The following is a 23,562-nucleotide window of genomic DNA, read 5'->3' as shown; positions in this document are numbered from 1 at the left end:
GGTTTTAAACGTGAATTCACCAAATCCTTTTTCAAATTCAAAACAGGCGGCCCGGTAAGCCAGTGCGTCAACCTCACAGTACGGAGGTCGCAGGTTCAATCCCGACTCCGGCCTTCCTGTGTGGAGTTTGCATGTTCTTCCCCATGCCTGCGTGGGTTTTCTACGGGTACTCTGGTTTCCTCCCACATTCCAAAAACATGCATGGCAGGCTGATTGAGCACTCCAAATTGTCCCTCAGTGTAAGTGTGAGCGCGGATGGTTGTTTGTCTCTGTGTGCCCTGCGATTGGCTGGTAGGGTGTCCCCCCTGCCTACAGCTCTAAGACAATCGCGATAGGCTCCAGCACCCCCTTGTGACCCTTGTGAGGATAAAGCGGATCAGAAAATGGATGGATGGATAGAAATTCAAAACATGGGGGTGTAATATTCTATCAGTTCACAAAATGAAAACGTTTCACAACTAGTTAGCTCAAGGCACTTTACACAATCTACATAAAACAGGTGAACCCCAGATGGGAAAGCACCTGGGGGGAAAAAATCTCAAACAGATGCCAGGTTCTTTGACAAAACCATCTGCCTCACGCATCTTCTTCGGCTGAAAGGGAGATGAGAGGGGCCTTCATAGAGACAAATTCAGAAATGCGTGGCTTCATCTTGGCATGTGTTTGATATCATTAAAAAAAAGCCTGTTCCATTTCTTTCTCTTCTAAATTGCAAAGGGAGTAGGAACAATTTTTTAAAGTATCTCAGCGGCTTTTCTTCGCCATACGGGGGTACAACATGATTTGGTGAATCCAGTTATTATGGCCAAGCAATGTGGCATGATCAGCTGCAGCCAAGAGTGAAGCGGCGCTTTCTGTAAACCTGTGAATCATACGAGCGGGTTAAATGGACACACACACACACACACACACACACACACACACACACACACACACGCACGCACGCACGCACGCACTGTTTAATCAAAGAGGAGAGAGGTGCCACGCCAATCTGCAGACGCAGCACACATTTGTACTTTCACAGATTAGCTCTCTCGCTCTATTTCTTGTGGCACGGCCGTTGAGGCAGAGCAACACGCACAAACACACTCGGTCATACAGCCGTTGCCACATACCGTACACACTGTTACATAAACATGCAATGTGAAGAGGATTAACTGCAAAAAGTGTGAATGTGTGTGTACAGTATGCGTGTGTGTGTCCAAGAAACTCTTAGTTCTTAGTCCGCCTACAGCAAACTTCAACCGTGTTTTCCATTTCACACAAACATGCTCACTGACATTTGCAGTGTGTCCTGCCACCCACGGCGACACCATCACCAGGCTACAAGTGGACTGTTGACAATATAACAGGACCCAGCAGGTCCGGTTTTATGCTCATCTGCATGACTTGATTTTTAACAGCGTCCAAACAACTGTTGAACTCACTCCCCATAGAGCCGTTTGAAGCCGAGAAACCATCATTACGAAACATTACGTTTTTGTTTTCTACTGCATAATCGCCTCATTGGGGGGTCATGTTTGTTAACGTACAGTTACTCAAACATTAAATTGTAATGCTTGATTTTTGGCGTTCAATCAATGCATTCCACAAACCCATTACGAAATCTGTGTTTGCTGTACAGGCATTTTAAAGTCAAATTTTGAGATTCTTAACTGCCTTACAAGTCTCAGAAAAAAACAAAAAACAAAACAAAACACTATTGACCCTTTCAGGGACAGCAGTTACGACAGTGGACAGCGTATCATGTTATCAGGTTACAAGGTGCGTGAAAGGGTTAATATTAAGACCCCAAAAAATTAAGACAGAGAAAATTGACTTGTTAACAACTTGCATACAAATAGTTAGGTCTCTGCAATGCCTAGCCACCAGTGGCACCTCTACTTATGAAATTGGTTCTGGAAGAAATTTCTTAGCTAGAAAATGTTGTAAGTAGAGACGCATTTTCCATGTAAATGCCCTAATTCGTTCCTAGCCCCCCCAAAATTCAGACATAAATGTTTTATAAAGCATACAAATGCATCAAAATATGTAACAAATACAGGTTTCAATTAGATTATTGGACAATAAATGAGAGGTCTGCATCATGTAAAAAACAAAGAATAGAGTAAAGAATAAAAATGGATGGGCGGAGCAGCCCATACTGTATTTTTACCATTGGTATCTTGACATTTCTTTCGTAACAAGAGGCAATATTTTCCTGTTTCGCAACTTGAAAATTTCGTATGAAAAGACGTTCGTAAGCGGACTGTACAGTTTATCCTCAAGAGGGGTTTACAGGTGTGCTGGAGCCTTGCCCAGCAGACTTTAGGCAGGGTAATCTCTGGACTGCTCACTAGCCAATCACATGACACATATAGACAAAGAACCGTTAGCGCTTACATTCAACTCGAAGGACAATTTAGAGTTTTCCATCCATCCATTTTCTAATCCGCTTGTTCTCACAAGGGTCGCGGGGCATGCTGCAGCCTATCCCAGCTGTCTTCGGGCAATAGGCGGGGGGGACACCCTGAATTGGTTGCCAGCCAATCGCAGGGCACACATAAACTAACAGCCATCCACGCTCATACGCACCCCACAATTTAGAGTGTTCCATTAACCTGCCACGCATGTTTTTGGAAAGTGGGAGAAAACCCGGGGAGCACATGCAAACTCCACACATTAAGGCCCGAGCTGGAATGTAACCCTGCATCTCCGCACTGTTAGGTCGACGCGCTAACCAGTCAACCACCGGGCCACCTTTTTTCAATGAACTTAAAAAGCTTGATTTCATAATGTGGAAGGAAACCGGGATACCCTGAGAAAATGTGTCATTTTATACTTTCCGGATGGGCAGAAACTCCAGAGGCCCAACTATTTGGAAAGAAACAGTTAAAAAAAATCTTGTGAATTGTAAGACTGAAGAAGAGAGGGCAAAAAAAGGGAACAAATAGACATAGAGAAAGCGCTCCGTCATGGTGGCACGCATCACAAGCAAAATCTTACCGAGCAAATTAACCTTGAGAGTCTGCATTGCTGGGAGAAAGCGAGCGGGGACGAGGTGAAAAACGGATGTAAGGATGAGATAAATAAATAGGGGGGTGGGGGCTGCAAGAGATGTCAGAGTGTGAAAAGAAAGATTGGTGATAATGAATTCAGCTCGAAGTAAACCAAGGGAAAATAAAAGAAAGAAAATAAGTACCGTCGCGGAAATGAATGTCAATGAGTTTTACTGATAACGTCTGACATTACGCACAGGAATAATAGGTATTGTTGTTATCTTGTTTCTACTTGTTGTGCTTGGATGACAATATCAAACTCACACAGCCTGATAGTTTGTGGGTTTTTTTTGAAATTTGTTATCATGAAATGACTGCAACTTTGGACAACAAGCTTGCGCACTGCTTACCAAGCAGATGCTGTTCATGGAAAGGGTTGCATGATGGATTAGTGCTCATAGAGTTACAGAATACTAGAGTCGGGCAGGATCTATAATCCTGCTATGGTTCAGTTTGAAATCTCACACATGGAATGTGTTGGTCCCCGCTGGGATTTAAAACTCGGGAATGGTAATTATGTTCTTAGCACAGCCTTTGCAGACAGATTCCATTTCAATCTTACTGGTGAAATCAAACATACTGTCACTTAGGATACGAATGTAGTACCTGTTCTAAAGGCCAATATGCCATTGCATGCCATTGAGATCCTTTTGAAAATCTCAGTCATGCTGTATTCATATTTAAAAAGGGGGATGGAGACATAGCAATGTGCGCAACCTCAAACAAGATCTTACCTGCAGCAAAACGGGCCTCCTGCTCTCCCTCGGTGAGATCGGAATAAGAATTAAAGTCTGATTCCAGGGCCGTGGGCGTTTCCAGTGGCTTACACCATCCCTTCCACTCGATGAGGTGGGCTACTCTGCCCTGTGCCATGGCGGTGGGCTTTGTCACATGGTCCTTCACTACCTGGGAAATACCTGTGAGGCAAATTTTAAAGCTTATGTTACTGCATTACGACTTCTTTAACCCTTTCGGGGACAGCGGCTACGACAGCGGACAGCTTTTCATGTTATCAGGTTACAGGGTGCATGAAAGGGTGACCATCAGAACACAAACGTGTGAAGATGAAGTACCGTATTGGCCCGAATACAAGACTGTGTTTTTTGCATTGAAATAAGACTGAAAAAGTGGGGGTCGTCTTATATTCGGGGTCTAGACATTATACCCATTCACGGCGCTAGATGGCGCCAGATATCAATGAAGCGAATGCTGAACTTGACTCCCCAGGCCAAAGTGAACCCCTGCCACGAAGAATAAAAATAAAAATAGTGGTAGCACGAAGACGAAAAATAAAAAATAGCGATAAGAAGAAAAAGAGAAGAAAATAATAGAAGAGATAACAGAAAATGGAGAAACCTAGTGACAATCTGGAGAAAAGTGGGTCGAAGATCGGCCAGGTTAACCGGCAGCTGAGGAGAAGTGGTGATGTAATTTACATTTCAAAAACCAGAAGCCATTCATTTCCGAATGTGATTGCACTTTAGATTTGAATGAGGAAAAATAACATGCTTTTCTCTCAAATATATTGTTATAATCATTTGTTTCAGATGTTCTGTAATTATTCTCTGTATAAAACTTCATTTGGTGTTCAAAAATGCTTTTTTCAAACTTGAGTCTTGAAAAAGAGGGGGTCATCTTATAATCAGGGCTGTCTTATATTCGGGCCAATACGCTAGAACCTCAGAAATAAAATGGTTTTAAAGGTTGTACAAAGTGTAAATCCTCCCAAATTTGGGTAGTAAAAGAAAGAAGTTGTGGGTCGAACCTCTGTGTGAGAGGTCAAAACAGACATCAGGATAATGAACAGAACGATGATGTTAGGACTTTTATGTTCCGCCTGCGTGTCTGTTTGTGTCCACTGAACTCACCGTGCAGGGAGGATCGTGCCAACGCTGCAATCTCTTGAATGGTCAAAGCTCGCCTTGATTTGGGTAACATTTCAGTGGTGTCATCAACATTCACCTGGAAGGATGAGAAAACAGCGTGACTCCGAAGGGGAGGAGAAGAGTCAGTCATTCAACTCAGTGTGAATGTTCCACAGTTGACTGCTCCCTGTGATGACTCGGAAGGAAACACAGTTTCACTCTTTGTCTCTTCCATTTGAAAACAAGTGATCATACCGAGGTTTCCAGACATAAGGGTCATTCCAAAATTGGAAAACATTTTCTGTCATGCTTGTGAAATTTTAAATAATCCATGAACAAAATCAAGCAACATGGACTTGTGCAAATTCTAATTGTCATGAGACAAAATGTGACTGTGGCTGTCGAAAAAAACTGATTGGAAAATAGCTCTTGATCACTAAAAATGTCTTTTTTTTTCTTTTGGTACCTCTCGATGACCAACCTCCATGCCAAATTCAGTTTAAAAGATAAAACAAGTTATAAAATGAAAACATTTTCAGCAGGGAGTTATTTTTATTCAGATGTCTCCATTATATTGCTGCTCTGAAGTTGTGTCTCTCAATATTCCGGTACACATATTAAAAACTTCTTCGCCAGCTGGACTAAGTGAAAAAAATGTTTTTAAACATTTTTCCTTTATTGCCAAAGATATACTGTAGATGATACACATTCATCAAATATAAAAGTCACATATAATAATCGATGCAAATAAAGATGTGAGTGAGCCATAATTTTTCCAATGACATGACGTTACCGTAAAAAAATACTTCCTAAGAAAAATAATACACTTCGTTTTGTTGACAGCCCGAGAGATTTGTTTGATTCCGGAATGACAGACAAAAGGTGAACTCTCAAAGTCCACAAAGAGAGTATCGGGTGGTGACAGGATCATTCAACCGGCATTCACGTGAGGACCAGGCACATCAACACGAAAGACCACATGCGCAGCTGACTGACTGTACTGATACTCAATATGGGTCACAACACTTGGCTGATCGAATGGTTTGAGCTGGATATGTTCATCTCAACAGGTGCAGATTGGGTCGGCGCACACGAATAAACAGTTACCTTCAGCTGGGATCCAATTGAACTGCGAAGGTTTGCGGCTTTTTGCGAGGGTAGCGGGTGTCGATTTTTCGTCAGTGTTTGTTCAAGGTCGCAAACACATGCAAAGACGTTTGCCAACTGAACATTATTTGATCTAGATTACAGAGGTGCCTATTACGTCGATCGCGATCGACGGGTAGATCGCGGACTGGTCCCAAGTCGATCGCGAGGGGTGTCGAGGAGAAAAACAAACAAACAACCATTCGTGTGTCTTTGTGCATGTTAGTAAAACATTTTTGGGTGTTAATGTACACCCTAATCATCCTATTAGTCTCATTTTTACAAAAAGTATTTAAAAAATAAAATAAAATAAAATAAATCTTTAACCTGCGGTGGCGCGTGATCTGCGTCACCGGAAGTTGTTAGCGCTCAGCAATCTGCAATTGTAGCTTGTGATGTCTTTTATCGTTACCATTATTCTCATTCAGTTTGTTTCGTGTACAATTCACCGAGGGCACGGGCAAAGAACAGGAATCTAGAGGGCCGAGGAAAGCACTTTAAAACGTTATGTGTGAGCTACGATAGTTAACAGGCTGCAAAAGTTGCAACTGATCAAAGTCTCATCGCAAACCCAGCAGTAGAACACAGAAGGAATATATGAATAAACACACACACACACACATATATGCATATTTTTATATATATTATATATATATTATTTGCATTTATTTATTGATATCAGACATAAATATCTTCTTCACTGTTCCGATCTGATTTTGAGTCTTGTTCTTCTGCTGTTGGTGCAACTGATTTGCCCGGATCCACATCTGCTTAGTTGCCCCAAGAGTCCCTTTAAACCCTCTCTTCTGGATATTGTTACTTGTATTTTGGCATGGATAAAAAAGGCAATGAGCCTTGTGCAATCTCTCCAGGCCCACAAACGTTTTACGTTTATGTTCCGCTTTCATTTATCCTTTGGCTTTTAAGCCCTCCTGTAAAATTCAGCGTCACGAATATCAACAAAGCCCGTCACAGATCCAAGTTAACGGAGCAACTCCTCATCTCTGATCTTGAGAATTTCCACAACAAAACTAACACCAGACTTTGATGCACTGACAAAAAAGGGAGACCAACTCCACTGAAATTGGTGAGTGTTTCTACCATTGTGTCACTCTCGACCAGGAGTACCCACATTTTTTCAGCATGTAAACTACTTGTGAAATGCCCAAATGATCTACCAACTTTGCACTAAAATATACTTGAAATATATTCTTGATATGTACAATATATATTGGTGTACCTGAAATAACTGCATGGACCCAGATAGCATGACACAACTAACATACCGTTTTGTCCTAGTCTGATGACTAGCGCTCAATAGAATCTCCCAGGCGATGGAGTCCAGACAGAAGCTGGTGACAGAGACATTGTCTCTGTCATGGTTTCTGTTGTTTTTTCTGTTACTGTTGGTTTTTTGCCAAGGTTTTTGTTTGTTACTTTGGATTCTTTTTGTTTTCATGACTTTCTTTGTTTTGGATTTAGTTTCCTCAGGGTTTTGTTAATACAATTTGTCTAGTTTACCCTGCTCCTCCTTCCTGTCTACTTTTTGGGGTCCTCCACCACCACGCAACGTGACAGGAACGGTACTTGTACTTTTTATCAGTGGCCGCAAAATGCGTTGTCATTACTCGGTGTGGAGAAGATAAGATATGCAAAGAGTAAGAAGACCCTTCACACATGGACCTGTCCTCCATAAGCATTGACATGACAGTTCAACTAATTGCAACAACATGTCAGGCAACAAGGCAGACAAACAAACGAGAGCAAATGTGTCTGTCAGTCGGGTCCTGTAAGAGTTCGAAGAAGCAGGGGGATCCCAAGGTTGAGACGGCATCAACGGCAGCCTGGAGGTCTGATAAGCCTCTTGTGCCACAGTGGAACTCGCAGATGAGACAGAGGATCATCTGAAGGAGATGTGTCATACACCCCGAGGAGATGTTGTGCTACTTTTTGATTAGCAAAACAAACTCTGGCTTTCCGTGATCTATCCACGGATAATCCGATTGTTGTCCACAAAAAAAAAAAACAGTGATGGTGAAAAAAAATAAGAATAATAATTGAACACATTTTAGCATTAGCATTGAGGGCCGGGGATGACTCCAGTCTGATTCGCCTGTTTGTTTCCGTTCCTGCCAATTTCAAATTTTATACAGTATGTAATACAGAGTATGATTTTGAGATGCATCAAATTTTCCTCAAACATGGGCAGCCACAAGCTGAGGAACTTACAGTTCAGGAATCTTTTTCCTCTCTGAATGAATATGAAAATACCAGAGTTTTAATTCTGTCCCAGCCACACACACACACACACACACACACACACACCTACCTATCCATCTTTGAACTCTGTCACTTCAGATGGTGAGGCAATGAGCAATCTGAAAAACTCTGAGGCTTATCAGTACCATCACAGTTCGAAAGTTGGCCGTGTTTAGTTAAAAGAGGTTGGACACATCACTATTTAGCTTACAACAGACATACGACCCTGCCAAACCTCCACCTTCCCCCTGCATAGCCACCACAAGACCAGGACGCTTCGTGTAAACAAGCTTCACGTCACTCGATGTGATAAAACTGCAATTCATCTTCAAAGTTGATGTGAACACCTCGACTTATGTCAACTGGTACGGCCCACTCAGCAATATTATCAAGGGAGCTCACTATGGCTTACTTACAAAAACCCTTACTCTCCGTCACAATATTGCGGCAATTCTTCTCATAATTTCAGTGGTTGACAAATACCACGTACAATACAAGTCTTGTGACTCCCCCCGCCCATACACACACACAGATTCAACTTTTTCTACTTGCTCATACAACTGCCAAGTCGTGCAAGACATTTTACAATGCAACAGGGACTAATGATCGCTTAGAAAAGAGGTGAAAAAAAATAAATAAAATAAACCGCTCCGTTAAACGAAACACGAAACAAATAGCAACATTTTTACCAGAAGTCATGCTGATATTCGTTTCTCCATGAGAACCTTCAGGAATAAGGTTCGATACAGTGAATCTGCCCATTTGAATTGGCCTGACTGTGACACATTAATGGATAAAAAAGCAATTAAAACAAAACAAAACAAAAAAACCTAGCCATATTCTCATGGTTTCATCTTTACTCTCCTTGATGCATATCCTAGATTGTTAAAAGGGAACTTTAAAACCCCGCCAACAAGCATAGTAAAGATGACAAGACAAAGTCAAGACTACACAAGGTCTTCTTGTTCAGTGAAATGTAGAATGAGTCATTGTCCTATCTTTTCTTTCTTTCTTTTTTTTGATGCACACTGGGCCACAACTGCATAAAGAACACGTATCCATCAAGCTGTTTACATGCTCTCCTTACAAAACAATATTCGGCAATAGGTCATAGACAATTTGAACGAAAACGAGTCTGAGTGAGATTCCATTCTGAGTCCTACACACACACACACACACAAAATAATTCCTAATTACGCTGAACGGCTGGTGAGTCAATCCACTGGTTAACATTTTTAGACTCATGGAGTAAGTGAGCACATGGTTGCGTTATATGATGAATATTTGAATAGTTGGATGGTTTGATTTATTATGTAATTATCTGGTAAGGATTGTGTGAGAAAAGTCATCTCTGCTTCACAAGGCAAATGACTGTGTCTCTTGGCTTTGATGAAGCAAATCTTGTGGCTTAGTATATTAGTTGAAATTGCTTTTGTCCTTGAGCAAGATACTGCCCCCCCCCCCCAGTTGCTCCTGATGCTGCGTCACCAGTAGGTAAATGAGGACACAGTGTGAAGCGCTTTGAGTACCCGAGGTAGAAAAGCGCATTGACCATTTACCATCCAATGGACCAAAATCGCATTACGCCACCTGCACACAAAGCTCGACCAAATGTGCAGATTGGCCAACACTGAACAAGCCAGAAAATGACGATGCGGATGAGTCAGGGCGAGGCGACCCCATGCGCTGGAACGCCCAGAGAGGCGTAACACGGCCCCGAATACTGTCGACGTGACTTAGGCTGGCACGAAAGTCAAATGATGCCCCTTTTAACACTGAGCGCACAAGTGAGATTCAATCGAAATAAGCCTCCGAGAGTTCATTTCAAGTGTGTTATATTCATTCGAAACTCAATGATGTCTCTTCTCTCTCTTTTTTTTTTCAAGGTTCAAGTATAGTGTGTGGAGTGTGCTGAAGTGAAAGATACCACATAGGAGTACAATCGTTTGCACATTTGCAATTGACTGAACATGGACGTTATTGTTGAACTCTATTCAGTTTTTGTCAATATACAGTTTATTTTTGGTAAATAGAGTTTTTGACATTTTTCTGTACATATTGTTGTTTTTGTGTTTGTTTTGTCACTTTGTGTTGTTTACGTCGTGTGGACCTGATGTGGACTTTTTTCAGCATTTTTTGGCCACGTCATTCATCAAGGAGGAGACTCTGTGCTCGGTGGTTGCGCCTTCTCGGCAGCATGGGTATACCAGCACTGTTTTTGACTGGGAGGAATGTCGGCGCCATTTGACTGTCGTTGCTGGACAGTTCCGGGGCGCTTGTGTCTTGCGCCTGTAATGGGCAGCATTTTTCACAGCCCCGCTTTGTTCAGCGGAGAGATCGGTGCTGCTGAACGGTCTGCGGCTGGATGGATGTAAGTCTTGAGGAGCCGACGATGAGAAGAAAGGAGCGTTAGCGCGGAGCGCCGATGCGGATTTGGAACTGGGAGTCGCGGCTTGGAGTTTGAAGCGGATTACGTGGGACAGGAGAAGTGAACTCATCTCTTTTCGTCAATGGACGCTACAGCTTCGTGTTTGCTTTCAAAACTTAGCTTGTAGCAGACGTGTGCACATTTTCAGCATGACGTCTCTGATCCACTGGTGAAAGGACACTTTGATCCTCTCCTCTTTCATCTAGAACTGCTTCAGACAACAAAGTGTATGCAGAAAATTGGTGAAGATTGCACGACTGTCTGTGTCCTATGTGTTGTGTTGTGTTATTTTGACTTCAAAATGGCGCCGCGAGAGTGGCTGCCTTTCCAGCAGCTCCTATATTTTGTTGTTCTACTCCTTCCTTTCATAACTTTGCTGCTGTGAATCGGGAATTTCTCCATTGCGAGACTAATAAAGGTTTTTTTATCTTATCTTATCTTATATGCACTGTCTTGCACTTAAGGAGCTTTGCCCAATATATTATAATGGAAAATATTTGCCAATAATGGCATTCTTTTGTGAGGAGGTTAAAAAGAATCGGAATCTGGCAAGACCCAAATTGATACGTAAATCCCTCAAATTAGTTCTCCCCGAGTATCAATCTGGAACTGCTCCAATGTGATCTGCTAGGCATAGGCGGGACATCTGTACAATAATTTGAGCTGATTGGATGAATCGGAAAGTGCACGCCTACCAAGAGTTTTGTTTTGACCAATCCTAGCAGCGGATGACCATGTCATCAAATGTTTTGACCAGTTGAGCACTGTTATGTCAATAAGTGGCACAGATGGCATCATGGGGTTGAGTGGTAATTGTCGTTTTTGCAATGTAAATATGCGGGGAAAGGGCATGCATCTTAAATAACACAATGTTGATTTTTTTTTTTTTTCATCAAGCTGATTTTGGAGGATTCATGTGGTTTTGTGAACTCACACCTCATTCATTTACCTAACTAAAAGGCTACCATATTTTCCGGACTATAAATCGCAGGTTTTTTTTCATAGTTTGGCCGGTGGTGAATTTGATTTATGTCTGCTTCAAACAACAAAGCGTGTGACGGAAAAGTGGTTAGGACTGCACGACTGTCCGTGTTTTATGTTATGTGTTGTGTTTCTTATTTTACTTTATGTTAACTGTTTTGTTAAGCGCTTTGTTACAGCTGCCGCTGTTGTGAAAGCGCGATATAAATCAGCATGTATTGTATTGTATGTGTGAAATTACTGACACATTATTATATCATTTCACATGTTATTTTCACATTAAACTGCAAGAGGGCGCTCTAGGCTTGTGTTGATGAGTAGACAAGGAGTCTGATGTAAGCGAAGTCGAAGAGGAAGTGCGGCACCTTCGATCTCCAGAGTTGGTGGAGTTGACACGATGATGAAGATTTCATTGGATTTAGTGATTTGGAGTGACACTGATGGTTTGGTCAACTTTTTAGCATGTTCTGTATGCTATAGTTATTTGAATAACTCTTAATATATTACGTGAACATACCAGGCACATTCTCCGTTCGTGGTTTATGTGTCATGCAACGGTGGCATGTCGTACATTTATGCAGCCTGTTGTTCTCTATTTTTATTTTTGTTTTTAATTGCCTTCCAAGATGACATGTCTCTTCTTGGTGTTTGATTTTATTCCAAACAATGTCCCCAAAGAATGCGACTTGTACTCCAGTGTGACTTATATATGGGTTTTTTTCTTCTTTATTATGCATTTTATGGCTGATGCGATTTATAGTCCGAAGCAATTTATAATCTGGAAAATGCGATACTAAATTTAGGGACAATAAATGCCTCAACATTGACAAGTATGGTGGTTTTTTTTTTTTAGTTCATGCAGCGTCTGGTAGTGTATTGCAATGTAATTTAGTGTTTACTTAATTTTGTCGAGTTTACTTCTACTTTGCAACCAGTCCAAGGTGTACCCTGCCTCTCGTCCAAATTTTCTGTACCACTAATGAGAACGAGTGTTATGAAAATTGGATGGATGGATGGAACTTGGGCTTCTAAATGCTAAAATAATTGCTCTTGTTGTTTGCAGACAATTGTGTGTGTGTTTTGACTTACTTGACTAGACTGCTTTAAAACAGACCCATGTGACATAGTGTAAGAAAGGAGAGTTTGGGGCACCTGGCTGAAGTCCAGTGCACCCAAAGGTGCTGTCAAAATCAGTCTGCGCACCAGGCGGGTTTGCGCGCTCCCCAATAGCGCAAGGTCAGACAGGGAGCTCGACGGGCTCCAGTCCAAGCGTAAGGTACCATCAACCGCCACTGTCAGAAGGAAGAGAGTCCAAAGACATTAAAACTCAAGAGTATTGCAACAAGATATTGTTTTGAAGTTACCACGGTCATTGTAGAAATGAAATTCATTTTCAGCTGCTTCTACATACAACTGTGCAGAAGTCTTAGGCCACCATTTCATGTTATAAAGTTTAGAAATCATTCAATAGATGATTGAAAGACGAGGCCAAATTGTTGACAAAAGAAAAAGCAAAATGATGAAGTGCTAAATTTATGTTTGTTCATTAGCAAGATTGCACGATTTATTGAACATCATGCGTGTGATATTTTGCCTTCTGATTCCTCTTAATTTTAGTATACCGTATGTTTTCTCATTTTCAAAATGTGTGTCTTTTCTGAATGCTTTTTGTCTTTTATCAAAATTATTGTACAAGATTTGGGAAACATAAACCTACCTTACCTAACCGCCATTAAAAAAACCCAAAAACGTGAATCCTCCAAAAGGGTATTTTCAACATCGGTTTTATTTTTTATTTTTTATATAATTTATCATATTTTCAAAATGACATCTGTGAAAAAGCTCATTTAAATCGCTAAGACTTTTGCACATCACCGTAGCAAATGAATGCGATGCACCTACATGTACATGTGTTGAATGTTTTAATATTTTATGATCCAACGCTCACCAGGCCATGCCTTTCACAATGTGAGCATTCTGTATCTCAATCCAGTGACCAGCTATATTTTCTCTGAGCATTTTGTGTTCATGCTGTTGAAAAAGGTTTTTGGATTGATTTGCATTGAGATAACATGGACCTGGGAGGAGGCTGCAAGACTTCCTCCATGCACAAAACAACCATGCCAAGTCATGCAGGTGACGCCCTGGCGGCAGCCCAAAGTCTGTTTGATATTTCATGAGATTGACTCATGGCGGCAGGCAGCACGCGTGGAGAAGGAGTGGAAAAAGGCACAAACTGGAAGAACCACAGGAAAAAAAAGAGACATGTCTGCTATGGAGGAATTATGCAATTTTACCCGCTCTTCTTTGAATACAGAATTGTCAGGCACGTCATGAACGCAACACAAAGACGGGGGGTCACAACAACAGATTGCAAGTGTACCCCGCACCACCACCCCCGGATGCAAACGTCATCTGTTCACGAATTTAGCCCGGTTCACGTCACAGTTTGACAGACTTCCGACGAGGTGACTTGAAGGCACAATCCTGCCTGTGTGTGTGTGTGTGTGTGTGTGTGTGTGTGTGTGCGCGTGTTGGGGGGCACAGCATCTGCAAACTCCCATCCAGAAAAATACCGACAGTGCCTTTCTGCCCCCCCCCCCCCTCCATGCCACGCCACACCTTACAGAGCACGCTCGCAGCGTTTCAAATTAGATTTATAAAACAAGATTAGGAGGTGAGCCTCAAAATGTCAGAGCCGGGCTCCTTTTCCCCAGTCCCCACCCCCATTTCTTGTTTGGAAAAGAACTTGCTCCATTAGTCTCCAGCTCCCATCTCATATGTTGAGTCCAATATCTCGACCCATCACACACCCTGGGTCATAGACCTGAGCTCAAGTTGCCCCCCCCTAGCAGAATTCAATATGTACCATTTAATTGGGTGTGATGAGATCAGGTGGTGGGGTGTATTGTATCATTTAATCTCAGGCACCTTCTCTTTTTTCAGAGGAGCTGACAAGTGTGTACCTTTCCAGGTTTGATTTATGGAAGACATTTGAGCCAGGGCTGCACTTTCAAAATTCAATCCAGTCAGAGCTGATGCGCGCAAAATGTATTGACATTTATTGTTAAGATCCAAACAATACAAAAGCAAAACGCACTTGCTGGAGTTGTCTCTTAAACTAATTCCGGTCATTAACATTCATTTGGTCTACATTGAGGACAGTGAGCCGTGAGCTGTCATTTTCTGATGTGCCGTGGACATACAAGTAAAGGTTTGTGCCCGGCCCCCGTAATGCTTTTGCAGTAATTGACAGAATCAATAAGCGGCAGCCAGGGGCTGGGCGTGGGGCTTTCAGACCCCCAGCTTTCCAAATCTATCCTCTTTGTCCGATCCCCTCAAGCGGTCTTTGAACGAATCACGACCACAGCATGACCAGTCAGCGCATAGCCAATCAACCGCGCACACAGCAGATGAGACAGACTGACACGCTGAACAAATGTTGAGCAAACCGGCAGCCCGCAAGAGGCAAAATACATTGTGCAGGTTTTTCCAAACAAGCATTATAAGATCAGTGGAAAGAAGTGTGGCTAATGTAGACAATTTATCACAAATTAATAGTAACGTAATCTTTAAGAGATAATGTGAAGAGATTCAGTCATTATTATTATTATTATTATTATTGGGACACCCACAGCACTTTCAGATCAAAAGTTATAAGCATTCTGTTACGCGACGTGTCATGAACGTATCATGAGGATGTAATCATTCATGTTTTTCACTTGTAAAAACACTAAGTGTGAATCGCCGTGCTGACCCGAAAACTAAAACATAATTTTTACCTCAATTTTGCTTGTGATTTTAATGCTCGAAACAAACCCAATCTTGACTTGCCGCTCAGACTTGGGGCTTACTGCTCGACACATATTTTCAAACTTTATTACAACGCTATCAAGAAGCCTTTGAACATATTTCCTATTGAGGAATCATGAAGCCGTGCTTGACTACAATACATAATTTTGGAATGTGTGGAACGTGCGGTTGTGTAAATGTTTTGTTACAGTAGTAAGTAAATGGGCTTACTATGATACAGTCACCTACAGTTTGTTGTGAAAAGTGAAAACACAAACGGTCTCACTTCATGTCTTATCTACTGGCCTTTTAACATCACATTTCTCAGCAATCACAACATTTCTGAATTTCAATTTTTCCTTTTTTTTTTTGTATTATTTGTTATTGTTGTCTCATGTTTTCTGGCTGGGTCGATTCACTTGAAGTAAATGAGCATTTAAGCAGGTTTTTTTTCGTCACACATGCACGCACGCACGCACGCACACACACACACACACACACACACACACACACACACACACATAGCGTGTACATAGCGTTGTCGTGGAAACTGGAGACAGAGACCCTGCTGCTCCACCGTCTCACTCTGCCTCGCACATGCACGAACAGTCACGCACTCGCACAAACACACATTATCATCATCATCATCATCATCATCATCATCATCATCGTCGTCGTCGTCGTCATCAAACCATTAACTCAATACTGAGGTATTGTTTCACCTTAAGTGGAAGAATAAGTGAAACTGTTCTGAGCACGTGCATGCAGTTTCCACCTACAAGGTGTCATAATCATCAAGTGATGTATTACGCAATCATTATGCCTAACACGGAGGCGGGGAGGGGGACCCCGACTTGGGCACATTCCAGTTACATCAGAAGCAATCAAGGAGGAAGCATATTGAGACGCCAGGGCGGTGGATGAATGTGGAAGAAATGAGGGGAGAGACAAACGCGAGTTCATGTGGAGTTAATGAAAGCCACGGAAAGCAAATATGTAAACAACCGAGAAGCAACCGGAAGCCTGTTTGTTGGCAACAAATGATCCATCGCCTCATCGTTTGTGGAAAATCTGGATGGTCAAGCGGTGGCAAAAGTGGTCCTACCTTCCAACTAAAGTGGGTCAGCGTGGACGGCACCATCGTGTCTTCGCGTCACGACTATAAAAAGTATTTCTGGGAGCATCCTTCAGTGATGCCAGAAAACACCTCAGGCTTCTCCGCCTCTCACAGGCGTGCACACAAAAAGCTTCTTACAACTCTCCCAAACATCGCGATGCTGAAGGGTTGCAGACACGAGCCCCCGCCCTGCTTAACACATCCCCGATACCCGCCTTCGCATTAAAAAAAAAAGAAAAAGAAAGAAATACGAAATACTGTGCAGTGTATCAGAATGAAAATGCTGCAGGACCAAAATGAGAGTTGAAATAAGCGATGTGAGGGTGTCCCATTTTGGGTAAAAAGCATGCTGCACAAGCTCCCCGGGTTCACTGCACCTAACACAAAATGTTGCAGCAAAAATTACGTGGCAGCCTTCCTCCAGCCTTCCGTGCGTGTTAGACAAAACAAATTGAAAACAACTCTTACCCACTGGCGTTTTAGAGCTGATGCAGCCCATTTTTGCAGCTGCATGTAGACCAGCTTGCACACTGAGACGATGCCTATTGAGTTTCCCCCAAAGGAAGCGTACCTCATAGAAGGAGAGCCACGCGCGCCCGCTCCTCTCATCCGAGGAAGCTCCGCCGGGTTGCGGTGCTGGTGATGATGGTGGCGTAGTCAGGCTGCCGGGATGTCACCGAGGGCGGGGGGGGCAGGTTGCCCATCACTTTGTCTCGCGTCAATCTCGGTTGAGAGTTGCTTATCAGCACCTCAGCGGAGGGACGGCGTGGATCTCCCCCGCTGCAAAGAAGCTCATTTTGGAAGGGAGATCTCGGGCTGTCTCGTCCACACCGATATACATCTCAGCTCTGCCTCGCGAGCAATCAAGTGTACGACACATGGATAGCCAAACCCAAGCTCACACGCGAGTTGTATATATACACGCTTAGCTGTCATTTAGCGTCCGCCTCCTTGCAATGTTTTGCTCTCATGGTAAGAAGCGCAATGTGATGTGATTGGCTGGTGTCACCTTACATGTCAGCCGGCCCTCGCGGGGAGGGGAGGAGATACAGTAAAAGGAGCGAATTGTCAACTAGTGGCATTGGATTTCTTCTCGTCTCCAGCACAGAGCGTTTTGAAATTGTGCAGTGTCATAATTGGGGAACATTCACTAAGCACCTGCCGCAATGAACGGACGACATCTGCGATGACTCCATCTTCAAGGAAGGCAAATAGCGTTGCCATGATTTACGAGTTCATTAAATCAATCCGTGACCGAGCTCGTGACTCAATTGACTCGCACAAAGCCTAATTCCAGTGAAGTTGTGTATCGCTCACATCAAAACAGAGGTCAATGATTTGCATGCATACTTTGCAGCCTATATTCAATTGAATACACTACAACGGTGAGCTATTTAATCTCTAAACTGATTCATGACATTGCTTTTTTGGGGGGGGGGGGGCATTTGATGCCTACAACACGTTCCCAAAAATCTGAGACAGGGGCAATTTCCCCCCCCCCCTAATTCTGCTGCTGTAGACTACAAATTTCCCCAGTGTGGGACAAATAAAGTTTATCTTATCTTATCTTATTAAAGAGACTAGAAAAAGTGAAGAACCCTCTGAAAATACCTATTTGGAACATTCCACAGGTGATTGGCTTGAAAAAAGAAACATCCCCGAAATGCTCAGTTGCACAAAAGCAAGGAACGGGTGATGTTCATCTGTTTGTGAACAACTGCATAAGCAAATAGTCCAACAGTTTGAACAACTTTTGTCAACATACAGTCACAAGTGATTTGGGGATTTCATTTTCTATGGTCCATATCATCAGGCCCAAAACCAACACTCAAGCGCTGGCCTACCTGCAGCTCACTGGAATTCAAATTTTAGCTGACACCCATCCATCCATCCATCCATCCATAGATGGATGGATGGATGGATGGATGGTTATAACGTGAAATACCTTGTAAGTTGGGGAACTCGTAAGACAAGGCGCCACTGTTTCAGCTGGTGTTTCTAAAATAAGCAGCATGCATTTTCAACGCACTCAACTTATAATAATAATACTAATAATACATCACATTTGCAAGCGCCTTTCATAACACTCAAGGACACTGTACAACCAGGAGCAATAGTAAAACACAGATAAAATAATAAACAAAGAAAGAAAGATTTAAGGCGGGTAGGCAAGTCTGAATAGGTGGGTTTTGAGCTGGGTTTTGAATATGGAAAGAGAGTCAATATTACGAATGTTGGGAGGAAGTGAGTTCCAGAGTCTCATTGTACTGAGACGGGCAGAGGGTAAAAAAAGGTGGAGGGAGGATGAGGACCTGAGTGAGCGAGAGGGAATGGAGATTTGAAGAAGATCTGACAGATAGGGGGGTGCAAGGTTATGGATGGCTTTGAATGTATAGAGAAGTAATTTGAAGTTGATTCTAAGTTTGACAGGAAGCCAGTGGAGCTGTCGGAGGATGGGGGTGATATGATGGAAGGAGGGGGTTCTCGTGATGATCCGGGCTGCTGAATTCTGAACAAGTTGAAGTTTATGGAGGAATTTTTGATGGACACCGAAGAGGAGTGAGTTACAGTAGTCAATACGGGAAGTGGCGAGACTGTGAACAAGGATAGCAGTGGTGTGAGGAGTGAGTGAGGGATGGAGGCGGTTTATATTGCGAAGGTGGAAATGAGCGGACCGGGTAATGTTATTGATGTGGGAGTGAAAGGATAGTGAACTGTCAAGGATGACACCCAGACTCTTCACCTGGGGGGAAGGAGATATAGTGGCATTATCACAGGGAGAAACTGTCGGCTTTGTTTAGAGTGGATTTGGTACCGACGAGTAGGAGTTCTGTTTTATTGCTGTTTAGCTTGAGGAAATTATGGGTGAACCAAGATTTGATTTCTGAGAGACAGTGAAAGAGGGATGAGGGTGGGAGAGAAGCGTCGGGTTTGCTGGAGAGGTAGAGCTGGGTGTCATCCGCAAAGCAGTGAAAGTGTAAGCCAAATTTGCGGAAAATGTTTCCGAGCGGAAGGAGGTAGACAATGAAAAGGAGCGGACCTAGGACAGAACCCTGGGGAACACCAGAAGAGACGGGGAGGGATTGTGAAATAAAAGAATCAAGTTGAATGAACTGAGAGCGGCCAGTGAGATATGAGTGGAACCAACGTAGAGGGTCACATATAACATATATTGTTATATGTGAAGAGTTGGTGAATGACAGTTAGCAAAAGGGCCTATTGTGAGGTCCATTGTAGGCCACTCAGAAGCATCTTCATTCTCCCTGCGTCTCTCTCTTGCTCGCTTGACGCCCACCACGACTCTAAAGATAGCTGTGCAGTGCTGCTTCTCCATGGTGCCAATTATCTGGTACCAAAGAGCCAATCAAGGGGCTCCATTGAGGTTTCTTTTATATCCATCCCCAAAGAGAATAATTATGATGCTCCGAAATATAAAATGAGGGCCTGTATGGGTTCTCAGAGCCTGCCTTTTATGGCGCGCCTATTCACCCATCGGGCACTTCGAAACAATGTTCTGGATCCTATTGCACTGATATTAATCTGGCATTTCTCATTAAAGCATCGTGCGGTCTCAACAGATGCATTTTGATACATCGTAGTGTTCTTTTAAAATGTTATCCAGGAGTTCATTTCTGTATGATGGTGGCAGTTGGATCCAGTTGCATTATTTTTTTCAGCAGACAATAACTTCAGCGTCTTTATAATGGGCAAGACAAAAATGCCTTCAAGCTACCTAAGGGAAAAGGTGTAGGCGAATGCGAACACTTTGCCATCAAGAGAGCTTCATCATGCAAAATTGCACGTATAGACCGGGGCAGGCCTGAGGGGTGGCACCCTCGACTGAAAGCTGGCCACTCCATCGGCCACATCCGTTGTATATGGTTTTTAGTCTCATTTTTCTTCTCCGGAATTGTGCTTTATGAGAGGCGCTCCATTTGACAACAGCTGCAAGATACCAAGGAAACCTTTCATATGCATACACAGAGTGTACATTTTCATTTTCCATTGTTCCACAGGCATTTCTCCAGAATGGCTCGATCGTGAGAAGATGACAAGAAAGATTCTGTGGGTGAAATTTACAACGGCCAGAGGCGAATAAGTAGATTACAAACTACAAGTACGGTAAGTTACCGATACAAGAGTGGAGGATGATTTTCATTTTAGTGTTTGTGACTGAGTCGCTGATGGTGTGTGTGTGTGTGTGGGGGGGGGGGGGGGGGGTGTACACTCTCCTGACCTTCGGGCAGCGTGGGATCGGTTCCCACTCAGTGATGTTGTGGTTGTGGCTGTGAATGGTTGTTTGTCCCTATATGTCCCCTGCGACTAGCCGGCGACCAATTCACGGTGTAGTCTGCCTTCCGCCCAAAGTCAGCTGGGATCGGCTCCAGCGACTCCCCGCCACTCTCCTTCAGGATAAACGGGGTTGAAAATGGATGGATGGATGTTTGTGACTGCATCAATGTTCAGAGTACGAAGCACACACAGTGTTGGATTCAGGAAGGACAGACGACCCCCCCCCCCCCACCCCCCACACCCCACTGCACATTGAAGGAACGGCAGTGGAAGTGGGCTCCAGTTACAAATACCTTGAAGTCCACCTTTCAGAAGACCTCACCTGGCGTAGGACTTCTTCCTGATTGCTGAAGAAGGCTCACAGATGTCTTTACTTCCTCTGGAAGCTGTGACGTGTCGGACTGGGTAGCCATGTCTTGTGGATCTTTGAAAGAAGTGCAGTGCAGGAGAGCATCCTCAGCACCAGCATCACGTCGTGGCACAGCAGTTGCAGAGAGGAAGGTTGGTGGGAAGTTGAATTCAGAGTTTCTAAACTACAATCTCAAATTCAGATCTGCTCGTTTAGGAAAGCTTTGCCTTTCAAAGGGTATTACTTGCAAAAGACAAACCACATAAAGGTCAAAGTTCAACTATGTCACAGACTCATTTTGACCTCTCATGCATAAAAAGAGTAGAAAAAATGGATGTTGATAGTATGGTACCTTTCATGGCTATTACTCTGATCTGGTTTGTATATACTATGAATTTGTAAATCTGATTCTAATGTCAATTCCCTCACCATCCATAAATTTCACCACACGTTATGTTTGCAGGGGTTCAATATATCGCAATTTTATTATATGTCAATTCTTTTTTTGAATGAGCCATTAATGATGAAAAGGCTGTGACCCCTGATACTTCCAGAGAGAATAACCTCAGATAAACTCAAAAGTGTCACCGAGGTAATATGTGCCATCAGAATACACAACCTTTGGGGATCTTGTACAACACTTTGTCAACTCATTACCTTAAGTTCTAGAAACTGAAACAATATTCTGCAACTGCCTGGAAACAATGTAGTGTTAAAATGTTTAGATGCCTTCATTTTTATTTTTTTAGCTGATATACAAGTTAAGTGTTTGTGCCGCACGAAAATGACCTCTGGTTTCACCCTGGCCACCCCACTGAATTCTTTTTGGTTCAGCCTCTGCATAAAGAACCTTTTTTTAAAAAATATTATTCATTCATTTTCAGATCCGCTTATCCTCACAAGGGTCGCGGGTGGTGCTGGAGCCCCAGCTGTCTTCGGGCAGTAGGCGGTGGACACCCTGAAACGGTTGCCAGCCAATCGTAGGGCACACAGAAAGGAACAACCATCCGCACTCACACTCACACCAAGGGACAATTTAGAGTGTTCAATCAGCCTGCCATGCATGTTTTTGGAATGTGGAAGGAAACCAGAGTACCGGTACCCAGAAAAAACCCATGCAGGGCCGGAGAGAACATACAACCTCCACATAGGGAGGCCGGAGCGGGGATTGAACCCAAGACCTCTGCACTGTGAGGTCGACGCGCTAACCACTGGACCACTGGGCCGCCTCAAATTATTATTCTTATTCTTATTTATATTTTTGTTCATTTTTTCCCCTACTTTGGGAGCACTTTGAAGTGCATTGTAACAAAAGTCATGGGAGAAGTAAATGAGTATTAATGAGTGTATACGTCCTCTGCAAGAGATTGCAATTGGCTCTACTAAGTTCTCCCGCAGTGCATCTTCAATATTTCATCATGTTTTAAAATTGCAGGCACTCAGTGTCTGGGGCTGTGGTGCCACCGAATGGTGGTATGCAGTAAAGAAAGTGAGAGCAATAGGATGCGTTAGAAAAGCCTGCCACTGCATTGGATCTCGATCCATGTGCTTTGCATGGTTTTATCATAATCACAGGATTATCATGTCATATTTGTTGTGCACATTCATTATTGAAAGCATCTAGCAAATCTTGATATCAATTTGCAGAGAAATGGGATACTGTAAGTATATTTCTTGGTGCTTTCTCGTGTTCAGGCAGCAGAATTAAAAATCTTTTTTGTTAAAGCTTTGCAAAATCTCTCGGTCATTGGATGCAAGTCCGTTGTATAAAAGGCAGCCTGCTAAGCGCAGAAACATCTGCAGAACAGAACAAAGCAGGGGATGCTTTGACAGGCTGCAGGGAACCGGTGGGAGAGCCTCGTGGGGCATGAGGAGATGTGCGCTATCTATATGTAAGCCAACAGACCCTGGAGGAGAACAATCAGGATGCCAATGGAAGAGCATTGATGGCTATCATCATTCCGCTTAACCAGGGCATTGAAGACAGAAAGACAAGTCGTATAAGTAGAGTAGATTTTCTTTCATTGCTTTTTATTATTGCAAACGACATATTAGGACTCTCTTATTATTGATTAAATTAAGTGTAATTATTTCTTGACTGGGCGGCCCGGTGGGCCAGTGGTTAGCACGTCGACTTCACAGTGCAGAGGTATGAACGATTCAATTGCAGCTCCGCCATCCCTGTGTGAAGTTTGCATGTTCTTCCCCATGCCTGCGTGGGTTTTCTACGGGTACTCTGGTTTCCTCCCACATTCCAAAAACATGCATGGCAGGCTGATTGAACACTCAACATT

General features: G+C 43.1%; 1 protein-coding gene across 3 annotated transcripts in view; it reads right to left on the bottom strand.

Annotated features, from left to right (window-relative positions):
* fam131ab (family with sequence similarity 131 member Ab) overlaps positions 1–17,575 on the bottom strand; it is a 29,658-nt gene extending 12,083 nt beyond the window's left edge. Inside the window, exons 1-3 of one of the 3 annotated variants that reach the window (XM_086125030.1) lie at positions 17,095–17,575; positions 4,907–5,000; positions 3,773–3,955 (exon numbers count right to left, since the gene is read on the bottom strand). In XM_086125030.1, coding sequence (XP_085981156.1) covers positions 3,773–3,955; positions 4,907–5,000; positions 17,095–17,235 — 418 coding nt within the window. In that variant the 5' untranslated portion in view covers positions 17,236–17,575. Of the gene's footprint in view, positions 1–3,772; positions 3,956–4,906; positions 5,001–16,614; positions 17,072–17,094 lie in introns of those variants that run through there. The other 2 variants (XM_086125033.1, XM_086125031.1) reach the window with 2 other exon arrangements.
* Between the last annotated feature and the right edge of the window lie 5,987 nt (positions 17,576–23,562).

This window comes from Hippocampus guttulatus, chromosome 12, assembly GCF_054856545.1.
Source record: "Hippocampus guttulatus isolate MCC_2025c chromosome 12, RoL_Hgut_1.0, whole genome shotgun sequence".
NCBI lineage: Eukaryota > Metazoa > Chordata > Actinopteri > Syngnathiformes > Syngnathidae > Hippocampus > Hippocampus guttulatus.
The sequence above is the reverse complement of the archived record's forward strand: the minus strand, read 5'-3'. Positions and strand labels throughout refer to the sequence as shown.